The sequence below is a fragment of the Otolemur garnettii genome, unplaced genomic scaffold (assembly GCF_000181295.1).
Source record: "Otolemur garnettii isolate 467f Iridium unplaced genomic scaffold, OtoGar3 scaffold00038, whole genome shotgun sequence".
Classification (NCBI taxonomy): Eukaryota; Metazoa; Chordata; class Mammalia; order Primates; family Galagidae; genus Otolemur; species Otolemur garnettii.
The window spans coordinates 14,432,933-14,459,952 of record NW_003852433.1 but is presented as its reverse complement, the minus strand read 5'-3'; the positions used below and the strand labels follow the sequence as shown (position 1 = coordinate 14,459,952).

Below are 27,020 nucleotides of genomic sequence, written 5' to 3'. Positions count from 1 at the left end.
AAGTGAGACTCTGTCTCAAAAAAAAAAATTTGTACAAATTTTGGCAGCATGATTCACAATAGCCAAAAAGTGGAAATAAATCAAATGTCCATCACCAGATAACTGGCTAAACACAATGTGTTCTATCCACACATGTAATATTCTTCAGCCACAAAAAGGAAGCACTGACCATGCCACAACCTTGGATGAACCTTGAAAACGTCATGCTAAGTGAAAGCCACAGTCACAATCAATCAGGTATTATATGATTCGATTTATATGAAATCTCCATTATAGGTAAATCCATAGAGCCAGAGAGTAGAGGAGAGGTGGCCAGGGCCTGGGGCGGGGAGGGAGGTGGGGAGTGATTACTAAAGGGCATGAGGTTTCTTTGTGGGGGTGATGAAATGCTCTAAAATTGACTGTAGTGATGGTTGTACAACTCTATGAATATAATAAGAAACATTAAATTATATACTTTAAATGGGCAAGTTGTATGGTATATGAATTAATTTCCATAAAATAAATATACTGCTAAAAAAAAAACAACCCCAAAAGAACCCTGAACAAACAGACACAAAACCCCTCAAAAGTAGCTTCAAAGTTCAGTTAGCATGTCATCATAGGAAGTAATTACTGGTCAAACTGCCCCAGAGGCGCAGACAGGATGTCTGCCTGGGAGAACTCAGCACCCCCCCGACCAAGCTTGGAGAGCCTGGGATGCTCACCCAGTGAAACTTGGGTGGCCTGCTGTTGGATGTGGCAAAAAAGGTCACGGAAGCCAAGGCTGTGCCCACGATCACCACCACAGCCCAGATGGGAAGGAGACCACCTATCTCGTAGACACCATCTGCAGTGGGATAAGAAAAGGAAGCTGGTACTTTCACAGCTTCGTCTTGGCACCTCCTCCTAGAGGCCCCTCAGAATGACTGAGGGGACCTGGGAGTGGAAACCTGCAAACAAAAACTCACTTATAAATTATCTGTTTGGGATATAATGTGAACACCTCCTATGTTCCCAGCCCTGTCCTAGAGGCTTCAAGAGGACAGAAAAATTAAAAATGCAGTCCCTGCCCTCAAGCTAGTTATATTCGAGAGAAAAGACAGACACATGAAAAACTCTCTCTAAACTTGTGTTATGGAACTAGGATGGGAATGGCTAAGACTTACTCACCACCATTATCCTTTCCCCTCTTCTATGGCAGACATCACTAATCAACCACAATGCTTCAGTCTAACTGAGCTTCTAGCCAGCAGCCTGCAGCCAGGCACTACCAATGTATATGCATTGCTCCCTGAGATGAGCTGTGTGGTGAAACCCAACCTTACATGCTGACAGGTGCCCAACACCTGCTCTTTTGATCAGTTTACTCTTCCATTATTAACAAAACCATGAAGGTTCCCAGAGGCTTCATGTTAAAACACTAAAGGGGAGACCTCTATAGGCAGGAAGAACACCCTAGAATTCCCTACAAACCACCCTTTTCACTACTAGAGTTGATACTGGTCTTTAAAGATGATGACTGTTGAATGCCAGATATGTCCATCAAGACCTTCCTTTTGTTCTTCTCAGGGGACAATCTGACAAAATGCAATTTAAAAAATAACATTGGGCTTGGTGCTGTGGCTTGTATCTATAATCCTAGCACTCTGGGAGGCCGAGGCCAGTGGATTGCTTGAGCTCATGAGTTCGAGACTGGCCTAAGCAAGAGCGAGACCCTGTCTCTAAAAATAGCCAGGCATTGTGGCCTGCACCTGTAGTCCCAGCTACTTGGGAGGCTGAGGCAAGAGAATCATTTGAGCTTGAGGTTGAGACTGCTGTGAGCTGTGACATTACAGCACTCTACTGAGGGTGACAAACTGAGACTCTATCTCAAAAAAAGAGGAAAAGAAAACATGACTTTTACCTATAGTGCTGGCTTTAGAACTGGATGCCTGGGGGAGTAGGCCCTTTCATATTTGTTAAGCCTATGCTAGAGTAATTTTAGGAGATGGCTGGGGGATGGGGGGGCACTGAGGAGATAAGCTAAATGGTTTGTGTTTTTTTTAAAGATAGGATCTCACTCTGTCACCCAGGCTAGAGTGCAGTGGCATGATCATTGTTCATTAAAGCCTTGAACTTCGGTTTTTTTTTTGAGACAGAGCCTCAAGCTGTCTCCCTGGGTAGAGTGCCATGGCATCACAGCTCACAGCAACCTCCAACTCCTGGGTTCAAGCCAGTCTCCTGCTTCAGCCTCCCAAGTAGCTGGGACCACAGGCGCCTGCCACAATGCCGGGCTATTTTTTGGTTGCAGCCATCATTGTTGTTTGGGGGTCCCGGGCTGGATTCGAACCCCCCATCTTAGGTGTATGTGGCTGGCGCCTTAGCCACTTGAGCCCAGCCTTGAACTTCTGAGCTTGAGTGATCCTCCCACCTCAGCATTCCCTACTTGGGATTATAGGCGTGTACCACTGCGCCCTGCCATTTTTTTTATTTTGTAGAGACGGGGGGGGGGGGGGGGAGGGGTATCACTATGTTTCTCAGGCTCATCTTAAACTCCTGGTCTCCAGAGATTCTCCTGCCTCACCCTTACAAAGTGCTGGGATTATAGGTGTGGCACACTGCAACTGGCCTCTGAGGGTTAAGTAGCAGAGTGCAAGGGCTCCGTGGGAAGAGGGAAGAGTAGGGTGGGAAGGAGCCAGAAAAATCTGTGTCAAGAAAAGCGCCAGCCACATACACCGAGGGCCCGGCCCAGGCCAACTAAACAACTGCAACAAAAAAATAGCCAGGTATTGTGGCAGGTGCCTATAGTCCTAGCTACTCAGGAGGTTGAGGCAAGAGAATCACTTAAGTCCCAGAGTTTGAGGTTGCTGCAAGCTGTGATGCCACAGCACTCTACCAAGGGTGATGTAATAAGACTCTGTCTCAAAAAAAAAAAAAAAAAAAGTAGAGAAAAGGCTAGGCAAGGTAGTGGGTTCAGAATCTCAGAAGCCTCAAGTGACTTTTCTAGAAGCACTGAGGAGCCATGGAGGTCTTAGGGTAGAGGAGTGACCATAACATGTGAAAAATGGTACTTTACAAAGATGGCTCTGGGACAGCCTGGAGAGGGTGGAGGCCACAGATGGGCAATGAGTTCTGGAAGGAAGACTCTCCATGAGTCATGGCACGTTGTGTTTGGGCCAGGAGCTGAGCCTGCAGGTTCTCTCTCTATAGTCCTCAGCCCAGAAGGGGGGTCACGAGTACTTTAGTCAGAACTGGTCTTTTTCCTGGGGGCACCTGCTACCACTAGATGGTGTTTGGGCCATGTGGTCAGGACAGTAAATACCACAGGATCATGTCTCAGGAAAGGGATTCCTTCAGTTCTCTCACTGTAACAAGGAGAAAGTTTTCATTTGGTGCTAACAGGACTTTGACACCAGCAACACCCACTGACCCCGTTTCACTAGAGAGTACAGGCTTCCGGCTCAGGGCTTGACTCAGGAAGACCTGGTACAGTGGTTTACTTTTATTGTATTTACTTTTGCAGTTATCTTGAATTTATTAGAAATGATGCAGGTGATACAGGCTTCCTTTTCAATAAACTTACTTTAAAAAAGGAACAGATTTAAGAAAAATACAAGGCTGGGTGCAGTGGTTCATGTCTGTAATCTCAGCAGTCTGGGAGGCTGAGGCAGGTGGATTGCCTGAGCTCAGGAGTTTGAGACCAGCTGAGCAAGAGCAAGACCCTGTCCCTACTAAAAATAGAAAGCTGGGGCAGCGCCTGTGGCTCAAAGGAGTAGAGCACTGGCCCCATATGCCGGAGGTAGCGGGTTCAAACCTGGCCCCAGCCAAAAACTGCAAAAAAAAAAAAACCACAAAAAACAAATAAAAATAGAAAGCTATTCAAGAAGCTGCAGCAGGGGAGAGTTAATGGTGGGACCACACCTATGGAGCATATTACAAGGGTACATGTCAAACCTATCAAGTATTGAACACAAATGTCTTAATACTGTGATTAAGTAAATGAGGTGAAAGTATGTTAATTAGTAGGATATAAGCACTCTAATTTGTACAAATAATCAACACACTGAATCCCACAAAGGCATAAATGTATTCATGATCTATGTACATATGACTTCATAAAAAAATATATTCCAGTAACTCATCAAAAATAATTTTAAAAATAAAAACTGTGATCTTTAGCTCTACCTTTGAACCGGAGAACTAGGAGAATATCGTCAATATACCTTTAAGGTTAAGAATGGGCCTATTTTTTTTCTGCTCCGGGTTTGGGAGAAGATGTGAGATAATGAATCAATTTACTTGTACTCCAATAAGTGTGTTTACATAATACATTGCTAGAAGAAACAAATTCTAAATCACAAGAAAAAAAAAAGAAGCTGTGGCAAGAGGATAGCTTGAGCCCAGGACTTTGAGGTTGCTGTGAGCTAGGATGCCACAGCAGTCTACCCACCCAAGGCACAGAGTGAGACTCTGTCTTAAAAAAGAAAAAATATGGCTCGGCGCCTGTGGCTCAAGTGGCTAAGGCGCCAGCCACATACACCTAAGGTGGCAGGTTCGAATCCCCAGCCCGGGCCCGCCAAACAACAATGATGGCTGCAACCAAAAAATGGCCAGGCGCTGTGGCGGGCGCCTGTAGTCCCAGCTACTTGGGAGGCTGAGGCAGGAGACTCGCTTGAGCCCAGGAGTTGGAGGTTGCTGTGAGCGTGATGCCATGGCACTCTACCTAGGGTGACAGCTTGAGGCTCCGTCTCAAAAAAAAAAAAAAAGAAAAAATAAAATAAAATAAAATAAAAACACCAAATGTAATAGTATAGACTAAGGGGACAAATCAAGAAGTTGGTTTGTGAATGGCAGATGCGCTTGGGAACTGCCCGTATTTTGCTATGTATATAATGCACTCCTGTGTATAATTAGCACTCATCTTTTCGGTCCAAACTTTCAGGAAAAAAAAAATCTTGTGTTTTAATTTTTTTTTTTTTTTTTTTGAGACAGTCTCAAGCTGTTGCCCTGGGAAGAGTGCTGTGGTGTAATAGGTCACAGCAACCTCCAACTCTTGGGCTCAAGCAATCCTCTTGCCTTAGTTTTTCTATTTTTAGTAGACAGGTCTTGCTTTGATCAAGCTGGTCTTAAACTCCTGAACTCAATTGATCCACCCTCGTTGGCCTCCCATAGTACTAAACTTACAGGCATGAGCCACCATGCCTGACTGTGTTGTAACTTTTTAATTCAAATTTTTATTGGTTCATATTTAGGTACTTGATTTTTGTAATATAAAGAAAGTTAAGCATTTATTTTTTAACATAGAATTATACCTTTAGTGCATCACCATTAATAAAAGAATTAAAAACATTTATATGTAGATGCGGAGTCAGTACTGCCCATGTGTAATGCGCATCCTTATTTTTCCCTTCAAAAATGTGGGCAAAAAAGGGCACATTATACACAGCAAAATATGGTACTCTCTTAAGAAGCCACAGTGATTGCAAAAGCAAGTCCTGCCTTAGCCTGAGAGGCCGGGCTTCCCAGACCCATGGGCAATGGGAGGGCTGTGAGGAATTGGACAGCCCTGGGGGGCAGCTCTTCCCAACTCCAGGTCACTCTCTACCACTCTTCCTCCTAGTCCCATTCCCTTGGTGCCAGCATCCTCCTATAAAGTGAGGATAAAACTCACAGGGAATGTAGCAGGTATTTCATCCTAACACTGTGGTGGCAAAAGACACCAAACCCAGCCACACATTTGCCACCACAGTCCCACCACCACCTCCAGTCGATGCCCCTGGGTTGACAGAGAGGAATGGGCAGCATGAGATACTAAAGTTAGACAACATGAAGAAACTTGGGCAGCAGGAGTTAGAAGATGCCAGACAAACCTGGGCATTTCCTCAGCCAGAGCGGACATTCTGGGGCAGATAGGGAATATTCAAATGCCAGTGGGGACCAGCCAAGTTACAAGAACTCAATGTGGGTCCCCCAACAGGCGACAGAGGGGACTATGATGATCCAGGCCACAGGCACCTCAGGGGGGCTGCCCTTCTCTGCTCCAGTCAATACTGCCTTCAGGAATATAGCCCAGATCTTGAAAAGCCAAAATCTGGAGGTTGATGGAAAATCTCCAAATTTTTTAATGCAGGCAAAAAACCAGAAGGCTGGACTTGGCCCAAGAGTCACCCATCTGCAGTTTCCGTCCAGACTGGACCAACTGACTACAGGAGGTCTCCTGCATGGACTTCCAGGCTCGTGTCCCATATGGCACAAGTACACGTTAACTGCCTGCTGTATGTCCAGGATTCTGTTGCTAGCCCAAGCCCTCCTGGTGTAGTTGAGAAGAAAACTCCAGAATGTAGGGAGGAGAAAGGTGGGCTGGTCTGGGGGTGGGGGATACTCACAGGCCCCTGACTGCAGGGTCAGGACCAGTACCAGGGGGCTGATGACCAGATGCAGACAGTTGAGGGGCCGTTTCCAGTTCCGATCATCCCTGTCCGGGTCCACGACGGGGACAGTCAGGAGCAGCAGGAACTCCACAGGCAACTGTCAGGTAGGCAAAGGTGGGAGGGTGTGAGTGGGAAGGCCTGAGTCCCGGCTGCCCATTCACAGACCTCAGAGAGTCAAGACCAAGGTTGCTGTCACCAGAGCCCATTTCCAGACTAAGCACCTGTGTGTCTCCCACCATTGCTAGAACAAACAAACGTGAACTTATAGATTTCATATAGAACTCTTTCAGTTCTGGAGGGCAGAAGTCTAAAGTCAAGGTGTCAGCAGGGCCATTCCTGGAAGCTCTAGGGCAGAGTTAGTTTCCTTGCCTTATCCAGCTTCCAGGGAGTACCTGCATTCCTTGGCTCCTGACCCCATATCATTGCAACCTGCGCTCCTTCCTCGCACCTCATTCTCTGACTCTGAAGCTCCTGCCTCCCTCTTTCCCTGTGAGGATCCCTGTGATGACAATGGGCCCACTAGACAATCCAACATATTCTCTCTAGCTCCCCTTAGTCACCTGCAAAGTCCCTTTTGCCATGTAAGGTAACAAATTCACAGGCTTGGGGTGGTTAAGATGTGGATATCTTTGCTGGGTGAGGGTGCAACCATTCACCCAACCACAGCCCCTCATATGCTAATCCTGAAACCAACCCTTGAATATACAAAGACAGAGGCCCAGAGAGGTTAAGGAACTTGTCTGAAGCCACATAGAAGGGTACATGCTCTGTCTGACTCCACATCTTGGTTTTTAGCCAACATCCATTAAATTGTCATGTTCCCAACTCTTCTGACACACACATACTTTGTCAGATGATGCTTCTCTGTCTCATTGATGTCAGGCTTGGCCAAGGGGTTGTCGGTGAATGTGATTGGAACAGAGGCTTTGAATGTGCTTATGTAGTTGGCCTTGTCCTCTTCCACCAAGGAAAAAACACACCCCGGGTACCCCAGTGACTCCAGAATTAGATAGGGGGCAGACGTGAATGAATGACCACAGTTTGAAGTAGAGTCACTCCAGACAACCACAGACCCGTGAATACAAAAAAGATATCATCATTGTAAATCACTGAGATGTGGGGGTTATTATGCAGCATTATTGCAGTAATAACTGACTAACAGAAGCACTGCAGACAGAGAGGAAGTACTGTATCATCATCTCCATTTTACAGTAGGGGAAACTGAGGCTCAGAGAAGTTAAGTGACTTGCCTAAGGTCATGACTCATCCAAAGCCACTGTAGGGTGCAGATATAGTTCATTATTTGAGCTGAGATAACCTAAAATATATACAGATTGGATTATCTCTAGATGTGAGGGCGGATTCCCAATCTTTTTGGGTCGTGGAAGGAGGGTCGTAGAAGGTGGCCATAGCAGTCATGGAAACCAGCCCAGGCACTCCCCCTCAGATCTAGACTCAAGGGACGTTCCCAGGGAAGTGGCGGGAGATCAGAAAAACTCAATCTTGTTTTTCTCAGCTCCCTCCCTCCCTCCAGCCCCAGCTGCCTGCCCTCATCTCTGTCTGGAGTGGTCCCCTCCTCCTGTCTCTCCATCCCCAGGCAGACACTCTCCCAGGTCAAACCAGCAGCCAAGCTTTCCCATCAAGTCCCAAATCATTTATTCTGAGCCAGTGTCAGCAGACCTCAGGCCCACACTCTTGTCTGGCCACTGTCTGGCCACTGTCATGAAGCCATGGGCCTGGCCCAGGCCCACCTCCTACCTTGAACACCTTGAGGACCCTCCAGTACACAGACTTGCTTCTCCACCTCCTGTGATCAAGGGGGTTGAGCCCCCGGGCCAGGATCTGAGCCGTGGTCTCCTGGGAGGACAACAGCGGCCGGTACTCATCACCTGTGCAGAGCGAGTTGTAACGTGTCTATGTCTCATTCAGTCTCTAAAAAGCCCTTTCTCCTCTGTCCCACCAGCCCTCCCAACCCTTAGGAAGGGGGAAAACCCAGTGCCTGGCAAAGGGTAGGTAAACCTGGCCCATACCTCTGCTAAGGTGCAGTGAGAGGTGGGGCTGGTTTGGAGCCTCACTCCTGCAGTTGAGGCCTTGTTGGGAGGGCCCATCTCTCCACCCTGCACCCCTGTACCCCCATCACTGTCACCAGGCTGCGCACAGGGCACTGGACTCACCATAATCATAGCTGTTGGTATTAGAAGACACCTGATCCTCCTCAGAATCTGAGAGGATCTCTGAAGGGAAAAAAATCCAGTTAGAGGGTCCAAACCCTCCCAGAGCCATTCTGGAGGAGGCTACCTCTGGGATAGGGCAGTTTTAGGGGTGCAAGTGTCCAGGACCTCTATATTTGGATTTCTCAGTCATCTCCATGGATGCTCAGGAATTCTTACACAGTGAGAAAGTTTAACTCACCAAACATTTTCTTTCTTTTTTTGACACAGAGTCTCAAGATGTGGCCCTGGGTAGAGTGCGGTGATGTCACAGCTCACAGCAACCTCAAACTCTTGGGCTTAAGCGATTCTCTCGCCTCAGCCTTCCAAGTAGCTGGGACTACAGGTGTCCACCACAACGCCTGGCTATTTTTTTGACTGTAGTTGTCATTGTTATTTAGCAGGCCCAGGTGGGTTCGAACCCATCAGCCTTAGTGTATGTGGCTAGTGCCCTACCAACTGAGCTGCTGGTGCCCTACTGACTGAGCTATAGGCACCACCTCACCAAACATTTTCAAATGTAAGGATGCAGCCACAATGCTAAATGTACTAATAAGGGCATGTGAGACATAACTCGAGCATATGACTTTGGTGTACTTGTCACGATTTGGAACCCATATTATTGTTCTCTCCCAGTCTGGAATTCTTTTCAGGAGCCTTCAGGAATGCTTGTAGGCCTGGGACCCATAAAGAATGGCATGGTGGCTCAGGCCTGTAATTCTAGCACTGTGGGAGGCAGAGGCAGGAGGATCGCTTGAGCTCATGAGTTTGAGACCAGCTTGAACAATTGTGAGATCACTTCTCTACTAAAAATGGAAAAATTAGCCAGGCATGATGGCAGATGCCTCTAGTCCTACCTACTTGAGAGGCTAAGATAGGAGGATTGCTTGAGCCCAGCAGTTTGAGGTTGCAGTGAGCTATGATGACACCTCTACACTCTATCTGGGGCAACAGAACAAGACCCTGTTTTTAAAAAAAAGGGTAGCCTAGGCTCAGCACCTGTAGCTCAGCAGCTAGGGAGCCAGCCACATACACCGGAGGTGGTGGGTTCGAACCCAGCCTGGGCCTGCCAAACAACAATGACAACTACAACCAAAAAAAAAGAAAAAATAGCCAGGCATTGTGGCAGGAGCCTGTGGTCCCAGCTACTTGGGAAGCTGAGGCAAGAGAATTGCTTAAGCCCAAGAGTTTAAGGTTGCTGTGAGCTGTGACAGCATAGCACTCTACTGAGGCACATAGTAAGACTTGTCTCCAAAAAAAAAAGGGTAGCCTAAAAGGAAAATGTCTTCCTTGACTGAGGAGTCAATTCAATCCCTAATTCTGCCTCTGTATGGTCTTCGGCCCTTCTCTAGGCCTCGCTTTTCATTCTAATCTAATTAGCTGTGATGGGTCCAGAAAATACTATAGGGAGACATGTGCTAACTCTGAAAGCTTGGTTAACAAAGAAGAGAAAGAGAGAAAAATCATGCAGCCTTCCTGGAGGAAGAGTCACTAGCAGCTACTCTATGTCAGGGCTCTGGGGATGTGAAAGGAAATGAGACACAGTCCTGCCATCCAGAAACTCAGTCTAATAGACAGACATATAAACAAATTAACAACAGAATGGTTTGTAGCAATTGTGACCTTTGGCGCTACAGAGGAGTGGCCTGGGGTCTGGCTCTGCCCCTCCCCAGCTCTCCAGCTTTGGGAGGATTTAATCTCCATGAGTCTGTTCCCTCATCCATAAAAGGGGACAATAATAAACCCTACCTCAAAGAAGCATTACTGAGAAGAATGGATAAAACGATACGTGTGCCTAACAGACAGTAAGTACATAGTGACTATATCTATGTGTGTATGTGGGTGGTATTTGTGCATGTATGTACATGTATTTAGATGTGTGTGTGCATATTTGTGTACATTTGTTACAGTTTTGTATATGTGCAAATATTTGTCTATGTATGTGTTTTGTATGTGCGAGTGCTGTGTATTTGTGTGAATGCACGTGTGTTGTGTGTTTGTCTATGTGTGTGCATGCATTTGTGTGTATGAACGTGTCTGGATTTATGGCTGCAGGAAATATGAGGCATGTGGGCAGTACCAATTCTCAGGAAGATGGGCCTGCCAACAGGACAGGGGAGGAACAGTAACCTTGACACACAGGAGACAAGAAGTGCAATAGCAGAGCATGGAGGGAGGAAGGACCATGGAAAAGCATGAATGGGAGACGGGTACGGTGGGGCCAGTAGCAACAGCTCCAGGAGCCACATGGTAGACTAAAGGGCACAGAGTACAACTCACGGGGACTCTCTCGGGGCCCTCGTGCAGACCCTTACCTGGAGTTCCAGGCATGGAGAAGGTCAGGGATCTTCTGCGTTGCCATCGGTAGATCCAGGTGCAGAGAATCACGGTGAGCACATAGAACACATACAAGCCCAGGTAACCTGCAGACAGGGCACAGCCTATCACCACATGGCATCCTGGATGGAGGCCCAGAGACCAAGGCTAGGTGGTTCTATTGTTTTTTGGCGGCGGCTTTCTTGTCGGCCCAGCCACTTAGTACTAGCAGGTGAACAGCACCCCTTGAACCCTGTGATCCTCCTTCTTCTAGGGCCCATCTTCCTGCCTATCTCTCTTGCAATCAAGAAAGTAAAGCCTTAATAGAAAAATTAGCCAGGGGGCGGCACCTGTGGCTCAAGGAGTAAGGTACCGGCCCCATATACCAGGGGTGGCGAGTTCAAGCCTGGCCCCAGCCAAAACTGCAAAAAAGAGAAAAATTAGCCAGGCATTGTGGCGGGCGCCTGTAGTCCCAGCTACTCAGCAAGCTGAGGCATGAGGATCACTTGAGCCTAAGTGTTTGAGGTTGCTGTGAGCTATGATGACACTATGGCACTCTACCCAGAGCAACAGAGCAAGACTGTGTCTCAAAAAAAGAAAAAGAAAAGAAAAGAAAGTGAAGCCAGGTGCACAGTGTGATCTCTGGGCCCTTATTCAAGTGCTAAGGGTCTGCATCCCACTCAGTGCCCTGAGCCTTGCAGATGGCGGTGTCACCCAGCTCAGGGTACAACTGGGTGCAGGTAATGGGAGCCCTGCAGGAAATCAGAAGCAGCAGGAGAGAGCTGGGGTATCTCTTCCCCACTGCCTCCCTGATGTTCTTCCTCTGTGACCAGGCCTCCTGCCCTTCCTGGGCTCTGGCACCTCTGCCTCAGCCCCTTCCACTTTGGGGGCTGCGGTGGTGACAGCTCCCATGATTGCAGATCCCTAGGTATCTCAGCATCCCAGTGACCCTTACTGGTCTCCTTATCCCTCTGTACAACTGTCCCTTCATTTGTACCCCTAGAGCCACCTGAATGGACTGTTTGCTGGTGGCCTGAGTTAACACCCAGTTATACTGCTTCTTAAAACTGGAAATCGTAACACTTTTGAATACCACCCCCTGCCCCCACCCTATCCCCCACAACCACACGTTCCCTTTTTTGCTCAAGCTGGCTTGAGTAGGGATTCTGTCATTTAGAATCAAATTAAACTCCTTATGGGCCACTGTTCACATTTCTCTCATCCATCAGCCCTGGTGCCCCTACTCTAACACCATGCTGCTTACCCAGGGCCCATGGCAGTGTGACCCTGCCACGGAAGAGCATGGTGAAGGTCAGAAACACAGCCACCATGTAGAAAATGATGTCCCTGAGGAAGGGCCTGGAAGCAGCCGTGAAGGGGTGTAGGGCAGCAATGCCTCCAGCCACCACTGTTGTCACTAGCACACCTGCACCTAGGGAGAGGGCGTCAGAGCTCAGTCACCCCTGCACTCCCTCCTGCCACCCACCTCGCCCCAACCAGGGTTGCTCTCACCAAATAGTGCCCCAATGGCCAGGCCAGCTGTGCGTGGGTCTGAGAAAGCCACCAGGGCACTGAAGATATCAGGTGCGCCATTCCCAAAGGCCAGGAAGGTGACACCATGGGGACAATGTGTCAAGGACTTGTCAGTGCAGCAGCCACAGCACATAGGAGCCTTTCCTGGGCCAGGAGCCACCACCCCGCTTCTAGCCTCCCTTACTGCCCACCCTCCCTATAGGGTGCAGACGCCGGACAGAAGGATACTGCCACGTTGTGGGATAGCTTGAGGGTGGTAGATATGGCAGACAAATTGGGACAAAAACTACGGAGAAAAGCAGATGGTAAGCACCCCCACAGTGACTGGCCCCCTGCCCCATCCTTCCTGGGCTCACGAATGTTAGTCTCCTGGTACTCTGTGTTCCCACATACAGACTGGACACAAGCCCAAGGTCAAACTCACAACTTTGCTGCGGTGACTCCCAGAATCAGAAACAGGTAAAACAGCCAGAAAACCTGGGTGGGGTAGCCAGGGAGAAAAGGAGGAGTTAAAACCAGCCTGGGCTACCAGCCCCTCTCACCAGCTCCCCTGGGACAGGGCCTCACATAGAGGGTGACAGCCAGAGGGAGGAGGGCGGGAGGGAAGTGGCAGAAGATGCCTTCTAGGTAGTCCAGGTAGCCCTCTCCACTGTAGCAGTCAGGGTTGGTTCGGATGAAGTCACAGCGGTCAGAGGCATTCAGGCTACACACATCTCGACACTGCAGGAAGGAGGAGAAGACACATCAGGGTGTCTGGGCCAGGCCCATCTAAGCAGCTAAACATCACTTCCCTTCAGCCTGATCTCCAAGGCCCCCATTCTTCCCAGGGCTACCTGTGTACTTTTATTTTTAATAATAAACTTGTATTTGAACTCGACACAAGTAATTCATGAATACATGTTTGTTTAAAAAAAATATATATATATATAAAGATTTCTAAATCCCCCCTTCCTATCTCTGCCTTCCCTAATCCCACCTCTCCCCTGTGGTCCCACCATAATTAGTTTGAAGCATATCCTTACAGACATTTCTCAGTTCAATTACATTTGTACATACGCCCTTATTATACAGTTGGTTTTGTCTCACAGAAATGGGTCCATCCTAAATCTCTTGTTCCTACAATTTGCTTTTACTACTTAACATATATACACATATATATTAATAACATACATTAGTACATAAAATATGCATTAACACATATAATATAAATAGAAACATACTGAGTGATTTCTACATGGCAGGCACAGTGCTTGGAGCTTAAAATGTATATCAATTATGCTGCACATCAATCCTGTGAGGAAGCTGCTATGACTGTGCCCATTGTATAGATACAGAGACTGAGAACATGTCCCAGGGTCCACCTGGTGGGAAAGTCAGAGTTGGAACCCAGGCAGTCCCAGGCTCTAGAGTCCCAGCACCCTCCCCAGCCCCACTGCAGGTCTTTATTTATTTATTATTATTATTATTTTTGAGACAGAGTATGTCACCCTCGGGAGAGTGCCATGGAGTCGCAGCTCACAGCAACCTCAAACTCTGGCTTAATGTGATTCTCTTGCCTCAGCCTCCCAAGTAGCTGGGACTACAGGTGCCCACCACAACACCCAGCTATCACTGCAGGTCTTCAATAGCAGCAGAGTATTTCCTACTGTGGGTGATATGTAACTGGTGGGTGTTGGATGTGTCTAATTTTTCAAAGTAATCAAAAACAAACTTCCTTCCACATGACTCTCTGAAAACACATGAGGACACTTTGCCAGAGAGAATTCTAGAAGTGAAAAGTACTATTCAGAAGCTATCCTAGTCTGGCTTTTTAATTTTTTTGTTGTCATTTGTTTTTGATAGTAGCCATCTAAAGGGTGTAAGTTGATATTGACAAAACTTTTGAACAAAAGTTGGAGAAGAAGAAGGCCAGCTTGGTAGTTCATGCCTGTAATCCCAACACTTTGGGAGGCTGAGGTGAGAGGAGTTGAGGCCTTACTTGAGGCCAGGAGTTGAATACCAGCCTGGGCAACAAAGCAAGACCCCTGTTTCTATGAAAAGTTTAAAACATCAGCTGGGCGCGGTGGCTCACACCTGTAATCCCAGCACTTTGGGAGGCCAAGGTGGCCAGATTGCCTGAGCTCATGAGTTCGAGAACAGCCTGAGCTAGAGCAAGACCCCATCTCTTAAAAAAAAAAAAAAAAACCTGGGTGTTGTGGCAGCTGCCTCTAGTCCCAGCTACTTAGGAACCTGAGGCAAGAGAATTGCTTGAGCCCAAAAGTTAGAGGTTGCTATGAGCTATGACACCAGGCACTCTACTGGGGGTGACAAAGTGAAACTGTCTCAAAAACAAAAAACAAACAAACCAACAAAACATAGCTGGGGGCGGGGGGCAGGGGACTGGCATGGCAGGTACCTATAGTCCCAGCCACTCAAGAGGCTAAGGCAGGAGGATCATTTGAGCCCAGGAGTTCAAGACTGCAGTGAGCTATGATCATACCATTGCACTCCAGCATGGGTGACAGTGCAAGACTGTCTCTAAAACAAACAAAACTCCCAACAGGCAAAAAATAACAAATGTTGATGAGGGTTTGGAGAAACTGGAACCTTGGTATACTGTTGGTGGGAATATAAAATGGTACCACCCTGTGGAAAACAGTATGACACTTGCCCCCAAAATTAAAAATGGAATTATCACATAATCCAACAATTCTACTCCTGGGTACAGACCCCAAAGAACTGAAACAGGGTCTCAAAAAGACATCTGAATATCCATGCTCACAGCAGCATTATTTGCAATAGTCAAAAACGGTCTGGAAACAACCCAAGTGCCATCATGGATGAATGGGTAAGCAAAATGTGCTATACACACGCAAAGCAGTATTATTCAGCCTTAAAAAGGAAGGAAATTCTGACACATGCTGTAACTCTGATGAACTTTGAAGACTTTATGCTAAATGAAATAAACCAGTTATAAAAAGACAAGTACTTGTGATTCTACTTATATGAAGTACCAAGAAGCTTCAAATTCAGAGATAGATGGTAGAATGGGGGCTGCCAGGGGCTGGGGGAAGGAAGGAATGCAGAATTAGTTTTTAAAGGGGACAGAGTTTCAGTTTTGCAAGATGAAGAGTTCTGGAGATGGATGGCGGTAAAGGTTGCACAACAATGTGAACGTACGTAATACCACTGTACTATATCAAAAAGTTTGCACCTGAGGCGGGAGTGTTTGGTGTGTCCATCCTAACTCAGTCCTGGGAAACTCCAGCAACTGTTCCCACCAAGAAAGGGCAAGTGCACATCCCAGATTTCTGCTCTGAGACTCCCTCATGCCTCCCCAGCCCTACCGCTTCCCCCAGCTACCACTCAAACACAGAAGTCAAGCTGGGCTCCTTCCTTACTGGGGTTGGGGGAATTTCAGCCTTGCCCTAAACCCAGACCTGTGGCTCTGCTGGGGACCAAGAATTTTCTAGGGAGATAAGGTCACCCCAGGGCTTGCTTATAGACGAGGATTCCACCCACCAAGGAGGGAGGACCCTGGAAGGGGGTCCAGGGAACCAGGCAGGCTGCTTACCATCACTTCCTCTTTTGGGGAGAACATGATCACAGTAATAGTACTGGGAGAGACAACGGCCCCCTACACTGAGCTCTGTAATCAAACTGCCTGGTTCAAATCCTAGTTTTAGTCCTCCTAGGCAAGTGATCATGGTCAAATAAATTAACCTCAGTTTTATCCTCCAAGCAATGGGGACAATGAGACCCACATGCCGTGGATAAGGAAAATGGATACACATGCTCTGTGAGCATGGATATTCAGACGTCTGAAAATGGATACACAGAATTGGCAGCTAGTAGGTGCTCAGGGAATATCAGTGGCAATATTTTCATTTAAGTTTTAAGTTTTTATCTCTTATATACTTGAATTCAGCACTTCCTTCCACCTCCACTGGCACAGACAACAGCCACAGAACTGCCCATCTGGCCTCCCACCTCCAAGAAGAGGTCTTTTATAAATGCCCCTCCTCTGGCTGCTGGAGACACCTCCTTTGCCCCCTTATTGTGCCTGCTGTCCTCTGCCCGGGTCACTCTCCAGGCAAGCTGGTCTGGTCAGCTCTCAGATTCTGCATTGCCCAGACCCTCCGAGCTGCCATCTGCCTTCTGCGTGGGCTGTTCCTTCTGATAACCACTCCTTTCCCTCCAGTTAATCCACATTCATCTTCTCATTTTTAGTTCTCAAGAGGCTTCCCCCAGGCAGCCCTCCCTGACTCCTCCCAGCCTAGGCTGGACTCCCCTCCCAGTTGTCATAGGGGCTCATCACCCTACATCTTCTTCTAAGCACTGACCATGTTTTAAAATTACCCAGTTGTCAGCAGGATCATAGGATCGTTTAACACCTTCCCACCAAAGTCTCACACAGTGTCAGGCACATAGTAGGTCCTCCTTACTGTTTTGTCAGACACCATTCTGAGCATCATCTCACTCACTCGGTCTTTATAAGAGAACTAGGAGGTTGGCACAATTGTCATTTCCGCCCTACAGATGAGAAAACTGAGGCCCAGAAAGAAAAAGTAACTTGCCCAAGGGCACACAGCCAACCATGGCTAGGTGGTGTCAAACTCGGCTCTGCCTAAAAATTACCAGTAACACTCCTAGGGAGGCAGAGGTCCCTCTTCCCAACCTCCTGCCCAACTGAGCAGAGACACCGCCCCCTTTCCCTGTGTTCTTCTGCTGCAACAGAGTGACTCAGCAGGGCAGCTCCTCCAAATCTGGCCTCAGCTTGCCACATCTTGCCCCCAGGCAGACATCCCAACCCCCAGGTCTGCTCTCTATCCAGTCATGGCAAAATTAAGGTGGTGCTGCTCTGAGTCTGGGCTGGGTGACTTTTCACTCTCTTTCCATTCCCCTCCTGATCACCTTCCTACTAACTCTGTCCCAGGGACCCTGGAGAGGAGCTGAGGCTGGACAGGAAAGAGCTGCAAACACCATACCTCGGTGGCCTGGCAGGTCACATGAATGTTTAAAACCACAAGGGCTGCTTAGAATTATGGGAACTGTCAGGTGCAGGCCTTGCTGAGAGGCTATGCACATAATAAAGCAAAAAACAAGCCCTCCACCCTGCAAAAAAAGAAAAGAAACCACAGCAGCCAGACAAATTGGTGCACCTGATTTGGCCCCCGGACCATCAGCAGGACTGGTGTGGAAGGCAGGGACAGCTGAGAAGTTAGAGTCCTGGGTTTGAGACCCAGGCTTGTGTCAGGTCTTGGTGAGGCCTTCAGCGAGCCCCTTGATGTTTGCGGGCCTGGGTTTCCTCACTTTTAGCATGGTCTTCATCAAACCTGCTCTGGTCACTGTTGCCTTAGGTCACATATCTTCCATCGCCTCTCCTGTACTTCAATACAGACTACTGAAGTCCACCTTGAGTCAGTGAAGAAGCCAAATAATAGAACAACTAGGACATCAATAGAGCACTTAAAATTTTTTCATTTTGTTAGTTAGTGCCCAGCAAGAAAGGCTTGGGCTTTTATAATCAAGATGCCCTCCCTGACTGTCATTACTTGCAGCCAAAGTCACCTTCCCATGCACATGCAGTCAGGACAGGAAAGGCAGTGTAGGGTCATAGTTCAGATCATCCTCGCTGGCTATGGTCATCTGAACAGTGGTCCCCAAAGATGTCCATGTCCTAATCCCCAAAGCCTGTGGATATGTTACCTGATGGGGCAAAGGGAACTTTGCCAGTGTGATTAAACTGAGGATCCTGAGATGGGAAGGTTATTGTGGATTATCTGGTGGGTCTAATATCATCACAAGGGTCCTTATAAGAGGGGGGAAGGACAATCAGAAAAGGAAGGAGGTAGGATGACAAAGAGAGAGAAAGAGAGAGGGGGAGAGAGAGAGAAGTGTTAGAAGATGCTATGCTGCTGGCTTTGAAAACAGAAGAGAAGGCCGCAAACCAAGAAAGGCAAGTGAGTTCTAGAAGAAAAAAAAGGCAAAGAAAGCAATGGAGTCTCCCCCAGAGTCTCTAGAAGGAAGGCGGCCCTACCAACAGCTTGAGTTTTAGCCCAGTGTAACTCACTGGGCTTCTGACCTCTAGAATTATAAGATGACAAACTAGTGTTGTTTTAAGTCACTGAGTTCACAGTAATTTGTTACAGCAGCACAGGAGAATAATACACTGGTTTAAGTCAGTGAAACGGGGACATTATAATACCTTCAAAGAATGCTCACCTTCTTAATTTCATTTAATCAGGCCCCAGAGAGAAGCTGTAGATGTGATCTGGACACCCCCTCATCTCCCCAGGCCTGCAGCCAGAACCAAAGGGCACAGGTTTTCAAACGTTCAGGTGCTGAACAGAATAGGGAGAATCTCATGTCTGCCACCAGGATGCCAACACAGGAGCAGAAAACTAACCAGCATTTTCCCACAGGTATCTCAGTAATGTGGCTTCTGCTCAGCAAGGCTGGATGGTGCAGTGTTAAAAGCTGAGGGCTCTGGGAGGACACTGACAGCGTTCAAATCCTGGTTCCCTACTTATGGCAGTATGACCTTGGACAAGTCACTTAACTTCTCTGTGCTCTAGTTTCCTCCTCTATGAAATGAGGCAGGGGTTGGCAAAAGTTTTCTTTTTTTTTGAGATAGTGTCACTATGTTACCCTCTGTAGAGTGCTATAACATCACAGCTCACAGCAACCTCAAACTCTTGGGCTTAACTGATTTTCTTGCCTCAGCCTCCTGAGTAGCTGGGACTACAGGTGCCTGCCACAACGCCCAGCTATTTTTGGTTGCAGTTGTCATTGTTGTTTACTCAAACACCCCAGCCTTGGCGTATGTGGCCGGCGCCCTACTCACTGAGCTACAGGCACAGAGCCGGCAAACTTTTTCCTTCCTTCCTTCCTTCCTTCCCTTCCTTCTTTGCTTCCTCCCTCCCTCCCTCCTTCCTTCTTTTTTGTTTTTGAGACAGTCTCACTATGTTGCCCTTGGTAGAGTGCCATGGCATCACAGCTCACAGCAACCTCAAATTCTTGGGCTTAAGTGATTCTCTTGCCTAAGCCTTCCAAGTACCTGGGACTACAGGTGCCTGCCATAATGCCCAGCTATTTTTGGTTGCAGTTGTCATTGTTCTTTTTAGGAGGTCTGGGCCGGGCTTGAACCCACCAGCTTTGGTGTATGTGGCTGGCACCCTACTCACTGAGCTACAGGCACTGAGCCTGCAAACTCTTTCTATAAAGGGTCAAATATATATTTTCCTCCATGGGCCACTCGACTGCTATTGTACTGTGAAAAGGCAACGGCCCGTGATCCAAAAGGGAATGGGCTGTGCTCCACAGAACTGTATTTTTGGACGCTGAAAGCTGAATTTCATTTAACTTTCATGTGTCATGAAATAATGTTCATTTTCTTCCCCAACCATTTCTTTCTGTATTTATTTTGAGACAGAGTCTCAAGCTATCACCCTGGGTAGAGTGCCATGGCATCATAGCTCATAGCAACCTCCAACTCGGGCTCAAGTGATCCTCCTGCCTCAGTTTTTCTATTTTTAGTAGAGATGGGATCTCGCTTTTTGCTCAGGCTGGTTTCAAACTTGTGAGCTCAAGGAATCCACCTACCTTGGCCCAACCATTTAAAAATATAAAAACCATTCTTAGTTCCTGAGCTGTTCAAAAGCCAGCATTGACCTAAATTTGACCTGTGGGTTGTGACACTGACCCTAAAATGAGGGACTGCATAAGTTAATTCATGTACTTAGAAGACTGCCTGGTCCATAGTCAGTGCTCAGGAAAATTAACTTGTAATTACTCCTTTATTTCCGGAAGGGAAAACCGAGCTCCCTGTACCTACTGTTTTGGCCCCTCAGTCCTCTAAGGCAGCCCCAAAGGGCCAGCCTTTTTTGACCATATTACACTCTTACACCATATTACACCGTATCTGTCTTAAGAAGGGAATTTTTTCTAGATTCTTCCTCTTTCCCCAAAAATGTCCCCTTGATATCCTGGACCCTGGTGGTCTGATGCTAGACCTATCCCAAGTCCACTGAGGCCACATTTGGCCCACCTGGCTTAGAGCATTGGGCACTGGGTGGCTCCCATTCCTACTGTTTCACAAAAAATCACCAGCCAGACCTCTTCCCAAGGCCACTGCCACCATGTCACCTGGATAGCTGTGCTATCCAGGATAGCTCCTGCTCTTTGCCTCTGCCCCTACAGCTGGTTCTCCCAAGGCAGCCAGTGGGATTCTTGTCAAAGCTTAAATTATATCCCTCTTGTGCTCTAACTCCTCCCCACATTCCTATTTTACGCCTACTGATAGCCCAAGTCTACAGTGGCCCACAGGGCCCTTAGTGATCTGGCCCCTGTTATCTCTCCTGCCTCATCCCCCCTCCTACCTCCTTGCTCACTGTTCTCGATATTCTACTTACGCAATCTGCCATTCTTCTCCGGCCCCAGGGCCTTTGCATCTGCTGTTCCCTCAGCCTAGACTCTCCTCCCTTAAATCTTGATCTTCATAAGTCCTTCGGGTGTCTGTCAAGGAATTCCCAAGCTACCCAAGGCAAAGCAGCTACACCTTCCTCATCTCTCCATACTATCCCCCTGTTCTGTTTTCTGTTTTCCTCTCTTCCAAGTGAAATTATACTGTGGGTTTGTTGAGTTGCTTCTCATCCATGTCCCCCACTAGAGTGGGAGCTCCATGAAGGCAGGGACTATCTATCTGGTCCCTGCCACCACCACCCCCACACACAATAGGTGCTCAATAAACACTTGGTGAATGAATGACTCACAAAGGAGCTAAAGCAAGAGGTGGAAGCCCTTCCCAGCCTGCAGGCTCCCTGGATGGTGAGAAACTTCTAGAAGGGCAGCTGCCCCCATCTGCCTAGGAGGCAGTGGAGTTGAGGGGAAGGACTTCGGCATGAGGCTGCCATGAGTTCACATTTTAGCTTCGCCACTTCCTCTATGGCCACATTCACTTCCCCTGAACCTTGGTGTCCTCATCTATAGCAGAGATAATCACAGCCCCCTCCAGGGTCTGGGGGAGGATTTGGTGAGCCTAGCACAGTGCTGGCCTAAGTACTCAATGACCTGGAGAGATTATTTGGCACAAGCCACAGATCACCCAGTTTTCCTGCCCCCAAGGAATACCCCCAAAGAGGCAGCATTTAATTTTATAATCACAGTAACCACAAACTACTTTCCCATCTGCAAAATGGGCTTAATTGCCTGCTTGTCTGCCTCAGAGACTGGACTTGAAGGCACTCTGCAGACTGGTAAAGTCAGTGTGCATGCTAAACACCCTCAGCCCATCAGGCTGAGTTGGAATCCCTGCCAAAAAGAATACACAGCAGTAGTGCAGCCTTCTGCAGCTGCAGAGGCTCCTGGGGGTCAGCGTGGGCAGTCTCCTTCCTTCATTCTTCCACTTTGGATCTGCTGTGACCTCTCCTCCCCTCACAAACATCTGCTAGAATGATGCAAGCTCCCTGTGCCCAGGAGGAAGCCCCCTTGCCTCTGACTCTCGTGCTCTTTGTTCTGCCCCACAAGTTTCCCCTTCAAGTCACTCACCACCAGACCCTCAGCTAGTCAGGCCAGAAACCTAGGGCCTTCTGTGACTCCCTTCCTCCTCCCACCAGTACACTCTTCCCTCTAAGCCATCAGTTTGTCCTGCTCACTATGCCTCCAACATTTACTTCAACTCCCACCACTCCTTCCCCATCACCCACCCTCACCATCACACACCTGGGTGCCTGATGGAACCTCCACATTGTACTTCCTGCCACCATCCTCTCCCCTCTCAATCCATTCTTCCCAGAGCAGCCAGAGAGATCAGCTGTCTACATTCCTCTGCTTAAAAACCTCCATTGGCTTCCCATAGACTATTCTCACCTCCTACTCCCAGCCTATAGAGCCTTTTGTAATCTGGCCACTGCTACCTCTCCACCCTCCTCTCTTAACATTCTTCCTCTCACATCCCCTGTTCCAGCCATTCTGGCTGCTGTGGGCCACACTAAGGGGAAATATGCTAAGCTTGCTCCTGCCTTGGGGCCTTTGTACTTGCTGTTCCTTTGGGCCAGAATGCAGCCCTCCCATATCTGTATAGGTGGCTTTCTCTCTCCATTCAGGGCCTTGGCTCAAAGACACTTCCTCACAGAAGCTGTGTGACCATCCCATCTGAAGCAGTTAAGAAATGTTCACAATCTTCCCCCAAGTCATTGTACCTATGTTTTTGCACTTAGAACACCACCACTTGAGATTTATGTTTACTTCTTTATCTTTTTTGTCTGCCCAGGAGATAAGGGGCTCCTTGGGAGCAGTGATTTTTGTCTATATTTCCCAGTGTTAGTGCCTGGCACATAGTACATGCTCAATAAATATTTGTCCAGTGGAGGCATATACCCCCACCCAACCCCACCTTCCCTCGTAGATACTCACATCTTTTACGGGGGTCTTGTTCACACCTACAGCTGGAAACTGGGGGGTAAGGTGGGCCCCTGTAGACAGGCCCCTGGCTCCGTACACTGTCTCCACCATCAGCAGCACACAGAGCAAACTCTGCACCCAGTCCAGATGCAGCCATCTGCCGGCCATCAGCCCCCACAAGGCCTGGGCCTCACTGTCCACTTCCTCTACTATGGTAGTTCAGTTCCTAATGGCTGGTGGCTCCAGTGTCCTGCAGGGTGGAGATGAGAAGCGAGAATAATGTCATTGAAGACCTCTGGACCCAGTGAGAGGGGCCAGAAAAAATTTTCAGCTAAGGAACTGCCCTCCCTCCTCCCCTCAGCATAGGAAAGCTGATGTAGAAATCCACATTCTGCACAGAGTCATGTGGGAGGAACCCCAGGCTCTGCTCACTCAGCATTATACACATCTAATGTCCTTCTTCCTAAGTATCTCCCTGATACCAGAATGTCAATTCTGGAAGGGTCTAGGGACTTTGGATGGGGTTCAGAGACTCCTGCCTCTGTGGCCAGCCTGAGATAAATATGGGAAGTGGGCAGTGGTAAGGACTGGGCAAGGCCTCTTGAAACAAAGAAAACATACCTCTGGGGGTAGACCTGGTTTCTGGGCCACCAGTTTCAGAGGCAGGGAGTTCAGCCTGTCACATTTTAAGGAACCTAATAACACAGTTGATCTATGTCTTATATACCATGGAGCAAACCACTTGACACGGATGACTTCATTTAATCCCCACAACATGCTGAGGGAGGAGCTACTATTATTATTTCCATTTTCCGGATGAGCAAACTGAGGCCCAATGAGGTGAACCCAGGTCTGTCTTCTCACACTCAACCATTGCACTACGACACCCTAATTGAGTCCTCAGAACCATTCCGGAGATTTTATTGTCCCTGCCATACAGAGGAGGGAATGGGGCTCAGAGGAGTTATGTAACCTGCCTTAGGTCACATAGCAAGGAGGTCACAAAGTCAACAGCTATTCCCATGAAGAAATGGCGGCTCAGACGGAAGAGAATTGCTCCAAGTCGCACAGCCTCTTAGCAGCAGAGCTGGGTTTGTGTCTAGCATCTGTCTCTTCCCTTAACACCAGGGCAAAAATGGCTTCAAAATTAAACTGAAGGGGAAAAAAGTTCTTGGCAAACTGAATTTCTTCTTTTGGCTTTTTTACATATTGCTACGATGAGTATTTATTTATTTTTGCAACGGGGAAAACGAAAACCCATAAAACAACGTTGTTGTTTTTGTCTTTGTGCAGACATTTCTCAAGGTCCTGGCAGCCTGTGGGGAGGGGAGGAGTAAGACAGGACAACAGGCGGAGGAGAGAAAGACAGGAGGAGGCAGAAGGCGCCTGTCCCAGAAACATTTCAACCTCTCACCTGTTCACAGGAAGACACAGCTCTTCTCTTTCAGCGGTTCTCCTGAATGACTCCAAGAGGAGTCGATGTTTCCCTGCTTGGCACCAACTTGAAACCGAACACTCCTAGTTTCCTATAGTTTCAGCCACTTATCTGAACGACCTTGGGGCGGTCACTTCACCTCTTTGAGCCTCTGATTCCTCATCTATAAAATGGACACAAATGAGAGCTGAGGTGGCTGGCATACAGTAAGAGCTCAATAAATGTTTGCGTTCCTGATGTCCCCAATACATGGGGATGAGCATGTGTCTTGTCTCTGTTGGCCGCCAAATTCTTTCACGTACTTACTAGTGAGCAGTTTTTGAATGCCTTCTGTACGCCTGTAGTTGTGCCAAGGGCTCGGAAGTTCTGCAAATCCGATAAGGGGCAGGGACAGGAAATCAGGGCTGAGCTTCCTAAGGACCAGATTCCGAGAACATCTCGGTGCTGTTTCCCACTGGGACGGATTTTGAGGAATTCGACTCAGGGGTGCCCAGGTCTTCCGGCAGCACTCTGACAGGCGAGGAAGCTCCTGCTTACCTCGGGCGGGGCCAGGAACCCGCAAACTCCGAAACTCGACTCAGCCGGGCTTCGCGGCCTTCCCAATCCCAGGACGCCGGCCTGAGCCGCCCGACCTTCCGCCCCCACAGCCACTAACCCGGGCGCCCAGCCCGTTGCAGTGTCTGGGATCTTACCCCCGGGTAGTCCTGCACTCTTTGCCCGCTCATCCTGCCCGGCCACGCCCATGACCAAGCCACGCCCTCCTGCTGCGCCCCCACCTGGCGCCCCGCCCCTTCCCTTAAAGGCACAAGCTCTTGGGCAGCGCCTCACTCCCCCCATCTATGACTTTTGCTTGGAAGCTGAGTGGCAAGCTTCTGGTAATGAATGGTGAGAAGAGGTAGTAGAGAAGACCTAGGTGCAGATGGCCCCTCTCTACCCACGAATATTCTGGCTGTCTTGCCTGAAATGGCCTCTATGTGAGGTTCCCAATTGGGTTCAGCATTCCTCCCTCTAGGAACATTGATTTTAAAAGAATATGGGTCAGGCACAGTGGCCCACACTTGTAACTATAGCAGTTTGGGAGGCCAAGGTGGAAGGATTCCTTGAGGCCAGGAGTTCGAGGCCAACCTGGGCAATATAGCAAGACCCCACCTTCCCCTCTCACCCATCCCTTCTCTATAAAAAATTAGCTGGGCATGGTGGCCTAAGCCTGTAGTCCTATCTACTCAGGAGGTTGAGGCAAGAGGATCCTTTGAACCTCAGGAGTTCTAGCTTGTGCAACAGAGTGAGACCTTGTCTAAAAAAATCCAAAGAAGAATATGGCAAAATAGGGCAAGAGTGGAGAGTTAGTGATGGGATATATCACCCCTGCTCCCCCATTTCCTGGCCCAACCTTCTGTGGGATGTTCTGATCATCCTCACTCTGTCACCCAGGTTAGAGTGTAATGGGATCATCATAACTCCCTGCAACCTGAGATTCCTGGCCTCAAGTGATCCTCCTGCCTCAGCCTCCCAAGTAGTTAGGCCTACAGGTATGTGTCAACCATGCCCTGCTAATTTTTCTAGATGATGGCAGTGGGGCTGCAGGCAGGAGTAGCCTGGAAGGAGACACTCACATTCCTATGGCCCTCAGGTCCAGTCCCTGTGCCTGCCTTCCCCACTCCTGGACCGCCAGCAGAAGGAAAGGCTAGTGGCTCACACCTGTAGCCCTAGCACTTTGAAAGGCTGAGGAGGTGGGAGGATGGCTTTAGCCCAGGAGATTGAGGTTACAAGAAGCTACAATTGCACCACTCCACTACAAGTCTACAATTGCACCACTCCACCCCTGGAGTCTAAGGCCATGCACTGGGGCATCTGGTGCTGACTGAGTTCAGGGTGTTTATTTTCAGCCTAGCTATTGGCCTTGGACAATGGGAACCTCAAAAACTGGCTGTAAGGAGGGATCCTTGGACAGACCCCAAGGGCCAGGGGCACTTTGCCTGCAATCATAAGCAAACTGAAGACTCAGGTGGTGGCATTAAGGGGCAGTGTGGAAAGGCTCCCATTTCTTCCAGGCTCAGAGAGGTGAGGTCATATTCCCTAAGGTCACACAGCAAGCAAATGATGCAGTTGGAATTTGAACCCAAACCTGTCTGCATCTCCAACTCCATGTTCCTGTCAAAGTAAAAATAAAAATGTAGTGATAAATCTAAATTTAACATTTTGCATGGGAGGCAAGAAGGGCAATTTTGGCATATGCACAGACAGGATGCATGGTCTTTGGCATGTCCAGAGAACAAAAAAAGGCAAAATGTTTTGTTTTTACATGAAATTCACTGGCACTAATAAGGTTTAGGGAAGCTGGAAGCCTCCTAGGTGAATGACAGTGGAGGTAAAACCACTCTTAGAGTTGTAGCAAGATGTCTCAGTAACTATTAGATACAACTGGTTTCAGGTTACAACAGGCATTTTCAGCAGCTGGTCTGTGGAAAATGCAATTCTTGGGGCAGGTGCTATGTTCCCCCAAGTGCTTTTCCCTCCCCACCTGGCCCCTTGACAGTGATGCAATTGGGTATAACAAAAATGATCCAATTTTTATAAACAAGTTTCACGCCATTAACAATTGCCCTATCGTGTCTGGTTAACGACAGTGCCAATTGCCCTTGCTTCTGGTTGGTGACTTACTAGTCCACAATGGGCATGTGAACCGAATACCAATGAGACGTGTCACCTGGAATTCCCTGTGAGCACCTTGGACAAATACAGTATGCTTAG

General features: G+C 48.2%; 1 protein-coding gene across 1 annotated transcript in view; it reads right to left on the bottom strand.

Annotated features, from left to right (window-relative positions):
• SLC8B1 (solute carrier family 8 member B1) overlaps nucleotides 1-24,959 on the bottom strand; it is a 36,166-nt gene extending 11,207 nt beyond the window's left edge. The window contains exons 1-13 of the mRNA XM_003789956.3: nucleotides 24,576-24,959; nucleotides 24,249-24,432; nucleotides 22,847-23,084; nucleotides 13,019-13,171; nucleotides 12,876-12,928; nucleotides 12,680-12,737; nucleotides 12,431-12,557; nucleotides 12,183-12,350; nucleotides 10,918-11,025; nucleotides 8,567-8,626; nucleotides 8,151-8,281; nucleotides 6,348-6,489; nucleotides 708-829 (exon numbers count right to left, since the gene is read on the bottom strand). Of these exons, the coding sequence (XP_003790004.1) occupies nucleotides 708-829; nucleotides 6,348-6,489; nucleotides 8,151-8,281; nucleotides 8,567-8,626; nucleotides 10,918-11,025; nucleotides 12,183-12,350; nucleotides 12,431-12,557; nucleotides 12,680-12,737; nucleotides 12,876-12,928; nucleotides 13,019-13,171; nucleotides 22,847-23,002 (1,278 nt within the window). The 5' untranslated portion in view covers nucleotides 23,003-23,084; nucleotides 24,249-24,432; nucleotides 24,576-24,959. The remainder of the gene's footprint in view (nucleotides 1-707; nucleotides 830-6,347; nucleotides 6,490-8,150; nucleotides 8,282-8,566; nucleotides 8,627-10,917; nucleotides 11,026-12,182; nucleotides 12,351-12,430; nucleotides 12,558-12,679; nucleotides 12,738-12,875; nucleotides 12,929-13,018; nucleotides 13,172-22,846; nucleotides 23,085-24,248; nucleotides 24,433-24,575) is intronic.
• Between the last annotated feature and the right edge of the window lie 2,061 nt (nucleotides 24,960-27,020).